Source organism: Bufo bufo, chromosome 4, assembly GCF_905171765.1.
Source record: "Bufo bufo chromosome 4, aBufBuf1.1, whole genome shotgun sequence".
In the NCBI taxonomy this organism is placed as follows: Eukaryota; Metazoa; Chordata; class Amphibia; order Anura; family Bufonidae; genus Bufo; species Bufo bufo.
In genome coordinates, this window is record NC_053392.1 from 287,875,148 (window position 1) to 287,892,015 (window position 16,868).

A 16,868-nucleotide genomic window follows, 5' to 3' on the forward strand; every position below is an offset into this window, starting at 1 on the left:
ACCTGGCCACTCATATGTACATTTAAGAATTACCAAATGCAAATGTTATCTATATAAGGACTATTAAATTAGTCTTCAAGATAGAAAGTAATAAGATTCATACGATTATTACATACCACCTTCTGGAAGACCTTCCACCACAGATGGCACTGTAGAAATTCTGGATTCTTCAATCTTTTCCAAGATTTGCTCATTTGGTGGTTCCACAGTTGGGGCCACCTTCTCAATCGCAAAATGATCTTCGTCACCCCCTGACACCTTTGTGACATAACCTGTTTTGAATATGTTTATAGTGGTTGTATTATATACAAATGCATTGGTAGTTGCTGTAGTTAGAGTCCCCTCTCTCTCTTCAAAGAGATTGTCTATTAATGGAACCTCAGTATCTGGTATAACAGTAGAAAAGGGTATAACAAGATTGTTCTCTTCTCCAGATGAAGGTAAAAATCCAACCCATATATCAGATGTTTTCTTACTTGATGTATCTATGACATTATTTTCTAGCATTGCTTCTAGTTCATTTTGACCTACTTTACTATTGGCATATGGAGTATCTAAAGGCACGGTAAAACCTTCGTTGACCTTATTATTAATGTCTTTAATTAACTCCTCCAACGATTGTGTTTGAAGATCGACATTCACTTCATGCTGGAATGAAGTAGTTGATGCCTCATATTCTTCTGCATAAGAAGTCCTATATGTACTTCTCATAAATTTAGTATGGGCCTCTGCTGCAATCTCATTTGCAATTGTCTCTTTGTCTAGTGGGAATGTAGTTGCAGTGAATCGGTAGTCTGTGGGCTGTAGCTCGATTTTTGCAGTGGGATTACCAGCTGGAACTTCAGGAATTAAAATGTTATCCTTAGAAAAGAAATAAAGGTGATAAATAATGTAAACTTACAAAATAATGGAACATCCCTTTCTCAAATTACTACCTCTCAAATCATAATACTGTAAATATATGGAATATTTCAAATTTGCAATGTGATTTCATTTCATACATTATTTCCTATGATCGAAAGTTCCTCAGATTTAAAAAGATTATACATTTAAAGATAGCTTTAACTTTTGGATACCACAACTGACTTAAAATAGCCAAGGCTCTGTAATTCTTTTTTAACCACTTCAGCCCCCCTAGCTTAAACACCCTTAATGACCAGGCCACTTTTTACACTTCTGCACTACACTACTTTCACAGTTTATTGCTCGATCATGCAACTTACCACCCAAATGAATTTTACCTCCTTTTCTTCTCACTAATAGAGCTTTCATTTGGTGGTATTTCACTGCTGCTGACATTTTTACTTTTTTTGTTATTAATCGAAATTTAACGCTTTTTTTGCAATAAAATTACATTTTTCACTTTCAGTTGTAAAATTTTGCAAAAAAAAACGACATCCATATATAAATTTTTCTCTAAATTTATTGTTCTACATGTCTTTGATAACAAAAAATGGTTTCGGTAAAAGTTTTAGCGTTTACAAACTATGGTACAAAAATGTGAATTTCCGCTTTTTGATGCAGCTCTGACTTTCTGAGCACCTGTCATGTTTCCTGAGGTTCTACAATGCCCAGACAGTAGAAAAACCCCACAAATGACCCCATTTCGGAAAGTAGACACCCTAAGGTATTCGCTGATGGGCATAGTGAGTTCATAGAACTTTTTATTTTTTGTCACAAGTTAGCGGAAAATGATGATTTTTATTTTATTTTTTTCTTACAAAGTCTCATATTCCACTAACTTGTGACAAAAAATAAAAACTTCCATGAACTCACTATGCCCATCACAAAATACCTTGGGGTGTCTTCTTTCCAAAATGGGGTCACTTGTGGGGTAGTTATACTGCCCTGGCATTTTAGGGGCCCAAATGCGTGCGAAGTAGTTTGAAATCAAAATCTGTAAAAAATGGCCGGTGAAATCCGAAAGGTGCTCTTTGGAATGTGGGCCTTTGCCCACCTAGGCTGCAAAAAAGTGTCACACATGTGGTATCGCCGTACTCAGGAGAAGTTGTGCAATGTGTTTTGGGGTGTCATTTTACATATACCCATGCTGGGTGAGAGAAATATCTTGGCAAAAGACAACTTTTCCCATTTTTTTTTATACAAAGTTGGCATTTGACCAAAATATTTCTCACCCAGCATGGGTATATGTAAAATGACACCCCAAAACACATTGCCCAACTTCTCCTGAATACGGCAATACGACATGTGTGACACTTTTTTGCAGCCTAGGTGGGCAAAGGGGCCCACATTCCAAAGAGCACCTTTAGGATTTCACAGGTCATTTTTTACACATTTTAATTTCAAACTACTTACCACACATTAGGGCCCCTAGAATGCCAAGGCAGTATAACTACCCCACAAGTGACCCCATTTTGGAAAGAAGACACCCCAAGGTATTTTGTGAGGGGCATGGCAAGTTCCTACAATTTTTTATTTTTTGTCACAAGTTAGCGGAAAATGATGATTTATTTTTCTTTTTTCTTACAAAGTCTCATATTCCACTAACTTGTGACAAAAAATAAAAACTTCCATGAACTCACTATGCCCATCACGAAATACCTGGGGGTGTCTTCTTTCCAAAATGGGGTCACTTGTGGGGTAGTTATACTGCCCTGGCATTTTAGGGGCCGAATGTGTGAGAAGTAGTTTGAAATCAAAATCTGTAAAAAACACATGTGGTATCGCCGTATTCAGGAGAAGTTGGGCAATGTGTTTTGGGGTGTCTTTTTACATATACTCATGCTGGGTGAGAGAAATATCTCGGCAAAAGACAACTTTTCCAATTTTTTATACAAAGTTGGCATTTGACCAAGATATTTATCTCACCCAGCATGGGTATATGTAAAATGACACCCCAAAACACATTGCCCAACTTCTCCTGAGTACGGCGATACCAGATGTGTGACACTTTTTTGCAGCCTAGATGCGCAAAGGGGCCCACATTCCTTTTATGAGGGCATTTTTAGACATTTGGATCCCAGACTTCTTCTCACGCTTTAGGGCCCCTAAAATGCCAAGGCAGTATAACTACCCCACATGTGACCCCATTTTCGAAAGAAGACACCCCAAGGTATTCAATGAGGGGCATGGCGAGTTCATAGAAATATTATTTTTTTGGCACAAGTTAGCGGAAATTGATTTTTATTTATTTTTTCTCACAAAGTCTCCCTTTCCGCTAACTTGGGACAAAAATGTCAATCTTTTATGGACTCAATATGCCCCTCACGGAATACCTTGGGGTGTCTTCTTTCCGAAATGGGGTCACATGTGGGGTATTTATACTGCCCTGGCATTCTAGGGGCCCTAAAGCGTGAGAAGAAGTCTGGAATATAAATGTCTAAAAAAATTTACGCATTTGGATTCCGTGAGGGGTATGGTGAGTTCATGTGAGATTTTATTTTTTGACACAAGTTAGTGGAATATGAGACTTTGTAAGAAAAAAAATAATAATTTCCGCTAACTTGGGCCAAAAAAATGTCTGAATGGAGCCTTACAGGGGGGTGATCAAGGACAGGGGGGTAATCAGGGAGTCTATATGGGGTGATCACCCCCCTATAAGGCTCCATTCAGATGTCCGTATGTGTTTTGCGGATCCGATCCATGTATCCGTGGATCCGTAAAAAACATACGGACATCTGAATGCAGCCTTACAGGGGGGTGGTCAATGACAGGGGGGTTGATCAGGGAGTCTATATGGGGTGATCACCCCCCTGTCATTGATCACCCCCCTATAAGGCTCCATTCAGATGTCCATATATGTTTTGCGGATCCGATCCATGTATCCGTGGATCCGTAAAAAACATACGGACATCTGAATGCAGCCTTACAGGGGGGTGATCAATGACAGGGGGGTGATCAATGACAGGGGGGTGACCAATGACAGGGGGGTGATCAGGGAGTCTATATGGGGTGATCACCCCCCCTTAAGGCTCCATTCAGATGTCCGTATGTGTTTTGTGGATCCAATCCATGTATCCGTGGATCCGTAAAAAACATACGGACATTTGAATGCAGCCTTACAGGGGGGTGATCAGGGAGTCTATATGGGGTGATCACCCCCCTGTAAGGCTCCATTCAGACGTCCGTATGTGTTTTGCGGTTCCGATCCATGTATCAGTGGATCCGTACAAATCATACAGACGTCTGAATGGAGCCTTACAAGGGGGTGATCAATGACAGGGGGGTGATCAATGACAGGGGGGTGATCAGGGAGTCTATATGGGGTGATCAGGGGTGATTAGGGGTTAATAAGGGTTTAATAAGTGACAGGGGGGGTGTAGTGTAGTGGTGTTTGGTGCTACTTATTACTGAGCTGCCTGTGTCCTCTGGTGGTCGATCCAAACAAAAGGGACCACCAGAGGACCAGGTAGCAGGTATATTAGATGCTGTTATCAAAACAGCGTCTAATATACCTGTTAGGGGTTAAAAAAATCGCATCTCCAGCCTGCCAGCGAACGATCGCCGCTGGCAGGCTGGAGATCCACTCGCTTACCTTCCGATCCTGTGAACGCGCGCGCCTGTGTGCGCGCGTTCACAGGAAATCTCGCGTCTCGCGAGATGACGCATATATGCGTGACTCTGCGCAGGGCTGCCGCCTCCGGAACGCGATCCTGCGTTAGGCGGTCCGGAGGCGGTTAATCCTGTGTAAAGGTGATAACAAATAGTTCTGTCAGGGGTTCCTCTGGGATTTCTGTTACTTTTGACAACAGAATAGTACAGCATTTGGTGCTATTCTAGTCATCAAAATGGTGAAAACTTCAACAGAATTCCAACAAATCCCATTATAAATCAATGGGGTCGGTCAGCTGCTGCTTGGGTCTGTTATAAGAAATAAATGGATGTCATTTACAGTTTAAGCCAATTGTAGAACAGATAATAATACATTAATTAAACTTCATATTTTTAAGTTCCACTAGAGAATGTATGAGCTTGTCTGTTCGTATATTACAATGCAATATTTTTGTAAAGCAGTATGTCTGACATGATCATTCAGGCAGACATCTGATTACAACTAGCCCCACGGCCTAACAGTACAAAGACAACAGATCTGGGGCCTTCATTAGACCCCTGACTGCCATGACAACCTATTGGCACTTCATGATCATGTTATAGGGAGTAAAGACATGGCAAAAAGTGCCCCCTCCCACTGTCCAACCACTCTGATGCCATGGTCACCATTGACATTAACATCTAAGAGGTTAGATGGCTGGTATCAGGGATGTAGCAGAGTGTAAGCTATAATATACAGCTGAAACCTATTGTGGATGATGTGATTTCAGCTATTTAGTTATCTCCATTCTTGTGTCATAAATGTACGTTGTATGGTGTTATCTACTTGGTGCCAAAGGGTTAAGGTTCAGGACATGTACAAACTATTAACTATTATGTATTTAAATTGTGCACTTACCAAATTAGTCTTCATTTTGGATGTTACCACTGTGACTGGAGGACGAGTGCCACTTTCAACTTGATCTAAAGGTATATCTGGGTCTATGGAAAGAAACAAAAAAGATTTTTAGCTAAAACAAGAATTTAACTGCTCAAACTTTTCAATTAAATACAATTTAATTAAAGGATTTTTATTAAGAAATTTGTTAGAAGATATATGTGCATAGAAATATTTTTAACCATTTGACTTCGCAGACAATTTTTCATATCTTTCTTTCTGCCTTCAAAGAGCCATAGCTTTTTTACTTATAATCACCTGCTCTCTGCAGTTGTTACAGCTTCCTAACTCCCTTAAGTGGTCTTCTGATCCTCATCCTTATGGATTGATGGGGTGACATGCCACTACAGCCAATGATTGGCATCAGTACTGCTGGGTCATGTGCTGATTTGGGACATGTCACCACTGAAGCCAGTCATTGGCTGCAAATAAACTAGATATCTTACTTAAAGGGTTTCTGTCATGAGAAATAACGTTATTTAGCTGACTGACATTAGCGATGTGCTAATGTCAGCAGTACATAACCCTTCACTCACTGCGCCTGCGCCAAAAACTAAAAGGGACGGTGCAGGTGTGGGATTTACAGGTCATTGAGGAGGACTCGAAAGTAAATTAACTGGACCTGGGCATGCCAAAGGGTGCGTAGACTAAGCCTCTAGGTGCTGATGCAATGCCCTAATACCACCTTATTTTAAGAGGACGGCGGCAGGCAGTGAGTTATAAAGCACACTGTTATGTACTGCTGACATTAGCACATCACTAATGTCAGTCAGCTACATAACGTTATTTCTCAAGACAGAAACCCTTTAAGCCACTTTCACACTGTCTGTATCATTCATCAGTATACGAAACCTTACTGCCTATGAATATGGCCTGGCTACTGCAAGCTTGACCTGCTTGAGAAGCAGGGATCTCCTTCCCCAGTGGCTGGCTGCCACCTCCGTTTGCCCATGGGATGGGGTGATGCTGCTTCTTGTGGTTTAATAGAGCTGTGGTGCCTACGTTTGTGTTTTCCTGCCCACGTTTTATTTTGCTCTTGCACAACTTGCACAACGCAATGCTTTTGTCTTCCAGCAGTGTGAAGAAAAACTGCCACATGGGAGATACTTGCACAGAGAGAGGCAGCAGGGCTCGGCTTAGCTCTGGCATGTTTGGGACCTAAACCACCCACTACGTCAGTGGCATTACCAAATCCCAAAGCGGTTATGGCGCAGGCTGATTTTTGGGAGGTATATAGCCTCCGCTCTTTACTGCTGCCGCCATCACCCTCCTCCTCCGATGTTGCCTCCTCCTAAGAACCCTGATCCAACTCCCAGGACCTGTCCAGCACACAATCATCATCGGAGTTCTCACCCTCCCTTTCGCTTCTGTCAGACTGCAAGATCACGGCTATGCCTGGGGTCTGCAGCCTTCTCCTCCACCTCCTCCTCAGGTAGTACAAACCCTGACTGCTCTCACATAAGCCATCCACAGGGAGACAATCTTTACTATCTGCTATAGGGCGTGGTAGGGTTTTCTTTTCACTTCTTAGGAAAAAGGAATGCGCCCCTCTAGGCAGGGACAATGAAGCCTGGGAGGACTGCACTGAAAGACTTCTTTGGGGCTGCAAGGAGGAGGAGCAGGAGGAACACTGTAACCCCCGGCTTCATGGCACACTGTTGGACTCTGAAGTCATCTCCACGTCATCCTGATGTGACTGAGAGGAGGAGTGAGCCATCCAATCCACAATCTCATCCTCTTTCTCCTCACCTATAATCTTGTGCCTTTTCCGTAGCCAGGAGGGATAACTGTGGCCTACTACTATCACTACATCTGGTCGGATAGATGGTGCTGCTAATACTACTCACATTCTGGCTCTATTTTTTTTTGTTTTAAACCCTTCTGTAGCTTGGACATTTTTGAACCTCTCAAATAATGTTGTACACTACCATGTGTATTGGTGTAGTAAACATGTATATATTGAATATAATCAACAAGCCCAAAAAAATAAAAAAAAATATAAAAAATGTGTGAAATAGGGAAACGGATTTGGGCCTAAATTTGTTATAACTCCCAGATACGTTTCTGTGCTATTCTGTCTATTGGTACTAATCACGCATATATGCTGCTAGTTTGAATATAAATCAGTACCGAATAATTTTTTTTTATTTGAAACATGTTTGCGCATGCATAAATAAAAGGGAAACTGATTTAGGCCTAAATTAATTATCCCTAACAGATACTTTTGTGTGCTGGCCTGTGTATTGGTGTTGATCACCTATATGCTAGTTTAATTAAATTGAACAAGTGTCAAAAAACATTTTAATTCCAACTGTGTGGAAGTAGAATTAACAGAAACGGACAATTAAGGACTGATGCTCAATTTCTTATCATTCACAGGTAGATTGCTGCCCATATTTTGTAGTAATCACATATATATACTAATTTTATTACATTTAACAATCCAAAAAATATATACATTTCAACTGTGTGGAAACTAAATATAAGTAAACAAAACACTCAATTTCAACTTCACACAGGTAGATTGCTGCCACACTGTGGATGTTGCTGCAGTAATCACGTATATATGCTGCTTAATTGAATTGAAAGACCCCCACACACAAAAAATATCAAATTGCGACCGTGTGGAAACTGAAAATACATAAATGGACTACTGAGGCTGGATGCTCAATTTCAACTTAATACACACAAGTAGATTTCTTCCACACTGTGGATATTGCTGTAGTAATTAATATATCCTATATATATGTGTTGATCGAGCACCATAGTGCTCAGGGCGAACACATCGGGATGCTCGGGTGCTCGTTAGAGTATAATGGAAGTCAATGGGAGAACCCGAGCATTAAACAAGACTAATAATCTTGTCATTAGACTATGAATCCAATAGATGGCGCTGTTCATGAGTAGTGTACATTGCAAATTTTCCATGCAAATGGTTTTTCAGCTGAAAAGCAAGGCAGATTCTGCATGTCTTTCCCATATGCCCATGAGTTTTTACATGACAAAACTGTATAGAAAGGTTATTGAATATTATGTTAGGACAATCAGAAAACTTTTTGTCATCCTAATGATATTGATCTAGGTGCGCAGGTCCACCCAAGCCATCCAACAGATGTGAAGCTACTTTGAGGCTTACTGGCTCTCAGTCAGATGAGAGCTGGTTTGGAATGTCTCATAGTGCACAAAGCTGCCATTGTAAGGTATGCTGACTGTTATCTGTCTCATGGATAGATTGTTGGCTTCCACATACCTGGCTTTTGGCGTATAGCCTTTGTGTGGTTGTCTATTGTAGGTCATAGATAATAGGAGTCCAAGACACATCCAGCCATCCTCTTAATGCTGTTTCCAAACCATTTTGATGGGGTTTCCATCAATTTCTAATCTTTTTTTGTGAACCAGACACCCTCTCTTTTTCAGAGCAGGGGGTGCTTGGTTTAAAGCTCGGGTCTCCCATTGACTTTCATTGTATTAAATTGTACTCGAGCACCCGCAGTATTCGGCCAAGTACTGCAATGTGCCGAGCGTAGCGATGCTCGAGCCGAACAGCAGTTCGGCCGAGCATGCTTGCTCAACACTATTCATCAGCTTTCTTCTGGTGGAGTCGGGAAGTCATGGTCAATCCAGGCCTTGTTTATTTTTATAAGAGTCAACCTGTCAGCATTTTCAGTTGACAGGCGGATACGCTTATCTGTTTATAATGCCATCAGCAGCACTGAATACCCACTCAGACAAAATGCTGGCGGCAGGGCAGGCCAGCCCCTCAAATGCATAGAGCGCTAGTTCATGCCACGTGTTCAGCTTAGAAACCCAGTAGTTGTAAGGCACTGAGGGATCATTGAGGAGGCTGACACGGTCTGCTATGTACTCCTTTACCATCTTCCAAAATGTTTCCCTCCTTGTGACACTGGGCCACGCATCAGGGTGAGGGTGCTGGCGGAGTCTCATGAAACTGTCCCAGGCTTTGGAGAATATTGCCCTGCCTCTCTTGGAACTGCTGTGTGTTCCCCTTGTCTCCCCTCCTCGGTTGGCCAAGGAAGTACAGACTCTGCCACCAGCGTTGCCAGCTGGAAATTTTTTAAGCAATTTTTCAACAAGGATCTTCACCAGAGGAATGAGAGATGAGACGTTCTCTTTGTAGCGGGGGTCGAGAAGAGTGAACAACCAGTAATCAGTGTTGTCTAAAATGCGTATAACGCAAGGGTCGCTGGAAAGGCAGCCTAACAAGTCAGTCATGTGTGCCAGAGTCCCAACAGGCAAGACTTCGCTGTCGTCATCAGGAGGATCACTCTCCATCTCCTCATCCTCTTCTGCCCACCGATGCTGAACAGATGGAATTAAACTTCCATGGGTACTACCCTCTGTAGCAGAGGCAACTGTCTCCTGCTCCTCCTCCTCTTCATCGTCCAATTCGCGCTGAGAATACGAACTGAGGCTGGTCTGGCTATAACCCTGTGTAATGTCTTCCCCCAATTCCACCTCTTCCACATGCAAAGCATCATCATTAATTGTGAGCAGCGAGAGTTTGAGTAGACACAGAAGTGGAATGGTTACGCTGATCGCCGCTCACCATCTGTGTTGATTCCTCAAAGTTTCTTAAAACCTCACCGAGGTCAGACATCCATGCCCACTCCTCGCTTCTGAATAGCGGAAGCTGACTGGAAAGGCGATGACCATGTTGCAGCTGGTATTCCACTACTGCCCTCTGCTGCTCACAAAGCCTGGCCAACATGTGGAACATCGAGTTCCAGCGTGTGCTCACGTGGCAATTTCAAGCGCTGCTGCAGCGTTGACAGACCGGCTGAAGCTGTCGAAGACTTGCGGAAATGGGCACACACGCGGCGCACCTTCACCAGTAGCTCAGGCAAATTGGGGAAGGTTTTGAGAAACCGCTGAACCACAAAGTTTAAGACGTGGGCTAGGCATCAGATATGTGTGAGCTTGCTGAGCTCCAAAGCCGCCACCAAGTTCCGGCCATTATGAGACACAACCATGCCTGGCTGTAGGTTGAGAGGCGAGAGCCACAGCTCAGTCTGGTCTCTTATCCCCTTCCACAGCTCTGCGGCGGTGTGCTGCTTGTCTCCTAAGCATATAAGCTTCAGCACGGCCTGTTGCAGCTTCCCCACTGCAGTGCTACACTGCTTCCAGCTACCGACTGAAGACTGACTGGTGCTGCACACGGATAATTCGGAGGTGGAAGTGGAGGAGGAAGCGGAGGAGGAGAAGTGGGGGTTATGCTACTAATGTAGGTGCTGGCGGAAACCCTGATCGACGTAGGGCATGCAATCCTGTCGGTAGCACCTGTGCCATCCCAGGGTACGACTCACTCCCTGCCTCCACAACATTCACCCAGTGTGCCGTCAGGGAAATGTAGCGTCCCTGGCCGAATGCACTTGTCCATGTGTCCGTGGTTAAGTTGACCTTCCCCAGTAACTGCGTTGGTCAGGGCACGTGTGATGTTACAGGACACATGTTGGTGTAAAGCGGGCACAGCACACCTTGAAAAAGAGTGGCGGCTGGGGACTGTGTAACTCGGGACGGCCGCCCACATAAGGCTGCAGAAGGCCTCAGTGTCCATAAGCCTAAATGGCAACATTTCCAGGGCCAGTAATTTGGAAAACTGCGCATTTAGTGTTATGGCCTGTGGGTGGGTGGCTGGGTTTTTGCGCTTGACTTCAAATCCCTGAGAAGGGCATTTGTACGCAGCGCTGGGACACAGAAGTGGATGTGGTCGCTAATAGTGCTTGCGAAGGTACAGGTGCAGGGCGGGAGGCATTTGGGCCTGCGCCTTCGACAGAGGATTGGCCAGCACGTAACACAGGGGAAGAGGAGGCAGTGGTGTGCCCCGCAGACACAGATTGTGGACCCAGGCGTTCGGCCCACCTATTAGGGTGCTCTGATTCCATGTGGCGGATCATGCTGGTGGTAGCACGTGCATCACACATGCTAATGTTCACGCCCCTGCTCATTTTTGTATGGCACAGGTTGCAAATTACAATTCTTTTGTCGTCCGCACTTTCTTAAAAAAAACGCCAAACTGCAGAACACGTACCCCTTGCCAAGGGAGATTTCCGCAAGGGGGTGCTCCGTGGAACAGTTGCGGGCCTGTTTGGTGTGGCCTGCCTTCTCCCTTTTGCCACTCCACTGCCTCTTCCAGCCTGTCGTGGTGCTGCTGATCCCTCCCCCTCTGTACTGCTGTCCTCGCTCGGCTTTCCACCTTCCCAGGTTGGGTCAGTGACTTAATCTTCCACCACCAACTCTTCCACTTACTCACTCTGTTCATCCTCCTGACTTGTCGACCTAACCACAACCTCAGTGATTGACAACTGTGTCTCATCCTCTTCCTCAACCTCTTGATACAGTAATTGCATTTGAGTTATTGCCAAATGTTTCTCATCATCATCCACCTCATTAAACAGTAATTGCCATTCCCCAACGTCATGTTCTTGTGACTGTGGATGCTCAAGAGTTTGGGAATCAGGGCACATGATCTGTCCCTCTTTAAGCATGCTTGGCGAGAGGGCCAAATCAAGGAATGGCGAGGAAAAGATGTCCTCGGAATATCCGAGTGTGGGATCACTTGTTTGGCCAGACTCTCCATGGTGGGAGGAAGGAGTATCAAGACTGGACTTGGTGGAAGACAGGGTGGTGCTTAACCAACTGGAAGCATTATCTGCTGCAATCCAACCGACCACCTGGTAGCACTGGTCTGACTTCAAGAATGGTGTCCTGCACAGCCCTGCAAACTGAGACATGAAGCTAGGTATCGTGGAAGACTGTTTTTCTTGTGCTCTGGCAGCAGGCACAGTTCAACCCGCCCAGGGCAATGGCCTCTGCTTGCACCATCAGCATCACGGCCACTTCCCCGTCTCTTACTGCTCGCCTTCTTCATTTTAAATGTGATATATTCTTGAAAGTATGTCACACGTACAGTAGCATAGGATTTGGAAGTGTATGCGGCAAAAAATTTAAAAAGGTATTTGGGATGTGGAAACGTCACACAGGAGATATCCCGCAGATAATGTCAATGCTGTCACCAGCGGTGAATAAAAAATTACAAGAAATGTCACAGGTATTTGGAATGAGGAAACGTTATATAGGAGAGTTACAACCGGTAATGTCACTGTCCAAAGCGTGTACGTAAAAAGTACACTGGATGTCACTGATATTTTAGGAATGCGCACACTCTACACAGGAGATGTGGCGCGGATAATTGAACTGTCCGCAGGGGACACCGTCTGTGTAAAAAGTACACTGTATGTCACTGATATTTTAGAGATGCGTACACTTTACACAGGAGATGTGGCGCAGATTATTTAACTGTATGCATTAACCTATTAGACTCTATTTAGCACAGCTCTCCCTAGGACTGAGCAATTTAGCGCAGGTTGCGCTACAAACATATATTGCTGCTATTACACATAATAGTCCTTAAAAGGACTTTTGGGTCTCTAAAAAGTTTTTGTAATAAAAATCTTCCAATAACACTCACTACACTGTCTTTACCTTCCTTTGCTCAGCTCTCTCTGACTAAGACTGAGCCGAACACGTGTCATTGGGTGCTTTATAGCACCCGATGACGTGTTCCGGACAGCCAATCACTGTAATGCCAGTAGCCAACATGGCTACGGCATTACAGTGCGTGCTAGTACCTACCTGCATGTTTATTGGCTGCGAGTATCGCCATGTGCCGAGTATCGATATGCTCGAGCAGAACAGGTGTTCGGCCGAGCATGCTTGATCATCACTAAGATATATATTGTGACACAGTGAGGGGTTGGTTTTCAGCCAGGTGAGGTCAAATATTAGGCCGGAGTTTAAGTGCCGTTCCGCGTTTTGGCCGCACCTGGCTGTCCTTAAATAGGCAGCTGGGCTCAGCAGAGAGGTCTCTGTTTTTGGGATCTGAGGCTTTGTGCCGTGCTGGAGGGATGAGAGCCACACGCTGGGTAAACAGGCCCCCTAAAGCCTGCTGTGGACTACTGGAGGCAGAACTGCCAGCAAGGTGACTTGTGTTACGGCTGTAGCAGGGTTAACACACATGCTTTATGAGACATGTTATCTAAACTAAATGCAACTAAATGCGTTAAGCAATTGCTTTACAATGCCTTTTGTTTCAAGATAACGCGATGAGTTGAGAAATTTGAGTTAAGAGTGTGTGTGTTACCCCTGCTACATCTGTATATGAATTTCCATTGTGTGTGAATTAACACCAAGACTGCAAAGTTACGTGCTGTTTTGTGTAATTGCCTCAAGTGTGAATAAACGCTGACGTTTTGAGTTAAGAAATTGTATTTTGCCTCTGTACTGCGCCCGCTTACCCTATCTACCAGAGCGAAACCCCACAATAAGTGGAGAATGCGGGCAAGAGCAGTGAGGCTGGCGTGAACACCGATATTTTTGGTTTCTGCATTTTTCAGGCACGGTTGTATGTCGTACATTATACTAGCTGTATTACAACCAGTGCCCCACGACAAAATGGAGCCTGTTGTGAAGGCCCTCATGAAGGCTTATCTGCAGCAGCAAGAGACAAACCTGCAGCAACGTGAGGCTAATAAGCAGCAGCAGGAGACTAACCAGTTGCTGCTACAACATGTGATGGCTTTGCAGACAGCAGGGGCAAACCGCGAGCATCCACGATGCCAGAAAGCAGTCCATGCCGTGATTCCTAAGATGACCCCTGGAGACGACATCGAAACCTACCTGGCAATGTATGAAAAAGTGGCCATCAGGGAAAAGCTACCCCGTGACCAGTGGGCTGAGGTCATCACTCTATTCCTGGGATCCGATTCCCGGCGGGTGTATTTAGACTTACCGGACGATCAAGCGACTGACTAACAAAAAGTAAAGGGTGAGATTTTGGCAAGACTGGAGGTGAATGTGTTGGTCTGGGCCCAGCGGGTATATCAGTGGGGGTTTAAGCCAGCTGAGCCTGCGAGGACCCAGTATTATGACTTACTCCACCTCTTGCAAAAGTGGCTACAGCCTGATGTGCTGAGTCCCACGGCTATGCTGGATAGACTATTGGGTCATATGTTCTGAAGGGCTCTGCCACCCCCTCTACAGCACTGGATCAGCCAGGTGTCTCCTGTCAATGCCCTAGAAATGGTAGACCTGGTGGAGCGCTATGAGGCTACTAAGACTGTTACAGTGGGTTATTTTGGGAGGGGGGGGGTGGAGTCAAACCCCGTAAATCTCCATCCCAGACCCGGCGACTTGTGCCAACCAAACCCACCCGAGGTGTACCCTCTATGGACCTAGCTCCGATAGTCTGCTGGTGGTGTCAGGAGCCTGGCCATGTAAGAGCTGACTGTCCCCATCAGGTGAAACCCATGGATACTAACTATGGCTACCGTCAGTTACTATATGCCAGGAAGCTGTGTACAGCAGGTACCCCAAAAATTTTAGGCGGTAGGAGACACTCCAGCAGAGGCTCTGCTGGACCCAGGGAGTCTGGTGTCCCTAGAAAGGGCTCCCCTGGTTCGGTGAGCGGAGTATACTGGCCGGAGAGTCGGGGTCATGTGCATCCATGGAGACCTAAAAGACTATCCCACCGCCCTGGTGTCTCTAACCACAGGGGCTGGCATATGGACTCACGGAGTGGCAGTTGCCACAAATTTACACTACGAACTTATAATAGGGAGATACTTCCCGGCACTGTGGCCTGCTATGAGAGTGACTGATACACATTAGACAGGGGTAACCATAGCAGAGTGGCCCGGCTCAGGGGGGAGACCAGAACCATGGGAACCTGAGACCCAAGGGCCAGCGGTAGGGGTGACCGCCACTTCAGTGGAAGAGGGGGAGACAACCCCGCTAAGTGTGAGGGTGGGAGATATGGAGGACTTGCCGCCGGGTACTGAATTGGCAGACCTCAATGTCTCCGGGGATAATTTTGGTACTGCCCAACGTCAGGACCCAACCTTATGCCTCGCCTGGGAAAATGTGTTAATAGTAGATGGTGAACCACAACAACCTGGGGCAGAGTCAGTGTTTCCTCGTTTTGTGGTTCATCAGGATATGTTGTATTGGTTAAGCCAACTACATGAGGAGCCTATTGAACAGTTGGTGGTCCCCAAGGCTTATCACAAGCTTGTATTAGATCTAGATCTAGTTCTCGGGGGTCACCTGCGGCTGCAGAAAACTCAGGATCGTATACTACATCGGTTTTACTGGCCCAGTATATTCAAAGAAGTGGAAGAGTTTTGTAAGTCTTGCCCGACCTGCCAGATAACTAGCTCCCAGCCACATTTCTGTAGTCTCCTAGTACCTCTCTATATTATCGAAGTACCGTTTGACTGAATAGCTATGGACCTCAGAGGCCCAGTACCGAAGTCCGCCAGAGGGCATCAACACATCTTAGTCATTGTAGACTACGACAGTCGGTCCCCGGAGGCGGTGCAACTGCGACATACAGTCAGGTCCATAAATATTGGGACATCAACACAATTCTAACATTTTTGGCTCTATACACCACCACAATGGATTTGAAATGAAACAAACAAGATGTGCTTTAACTGCAGACTGTCAGCTTTAATTTGAGGGTATTTACATCCAAATAATGTGAACGGTGTAGGAATTACAACAGTTTGCATATGTGCCTCCCGCTTGTTAAGGGACCAAAAGTAATGGGACATAATAATAATCGTAAATCAAACTTTCACTTTTTAATACTTGGCTGCAAATCCTTTGCAGTCAATGACAGCCTGAAGTCTGGAACGCATAGACATCACCAGACGCTGGATTTCATCCCTGGTGATGCTCTACCAGGCCTCTACTGCAACTGTCTTCAGTTCCTGCTTGTTCTTGGGGCATTTTCCCTTCAGTTTTGTCTTCAGCAAGTGAAATGCATGCTCAATCGGATTCAGATCACGTGATTGACTTGGCCATTGCATAACATTCCACTCCTTTCCCTTAAAAAACTCTTTTTGGTTGCTTTTGCAGTATGCTTTGAGTCATTGTCCATCTTCACTGTGAAGCGCCGTCCAATGAGTTCTGAAGCATTTGGCCGAATATGAGCAGATAATATTGCCCGAAACACTTCAGAATTCATCCTGCTGATTTTGTCAGCAGTCACATCATCAATAAATACAAGAGAACCAGTTCCACTAACAGCCATACATGCCCACGCCATGACACTACCACCAACATGCTTAACTGATGAGGTGGTATGCTTAGGATCATGAGCAGTTCCTTTCCTTCTCCATACTCTTCTCTTCCCATCATTCTGGTACAAGTTGATCTTGGTCTCATCTGTCAATAGGATGTTGTTCCAGAATTGTGAAGGCTTTTTTAGATGTCGTTTGGCAAACTCTAATCTGGCCTTCCTGTTTTTGAGGCTCACCAATGGTTTACATCCTGTGGTGAACCCTCTGTATTCACTCTGGTGAAGTCTTCTCTTGATTGTTGACTTTGACACACATAC

The 16,868-nt window shown here is 44.9% G+C and overlaps 1 protein-coding gene across 1 annotated transcript in view; it reads right to left on the reverse strand.

Moving 5' to 3' along the window:
* Window positions 1-368: 368 nt before the first annotated feature.
* Window positions 369-16,868, reverse strand: part of IMPG1 (interphotoreceptor matrix proteoglycan 1) — a 133,197-nt gene continuing 116,697 nt past the window's right edge. The window contains exons 10-12 of the mRNA XM_040430042.1: window positions 5,411-5,493; window positions 454-861; window positions 369-386 (exon numbers count right to left, since the gene is read on the reverse strand). Of these exons, the coding sequence (XP_040285976.1) occupies window positions 369-386; window positions 454-861; window positions 5,411-5,493 (509 nt within the window). The remainder of the gene's footprint in view (window positions 387-453; window positions 862-5,410; window positions 5,494-16,868) is intronic.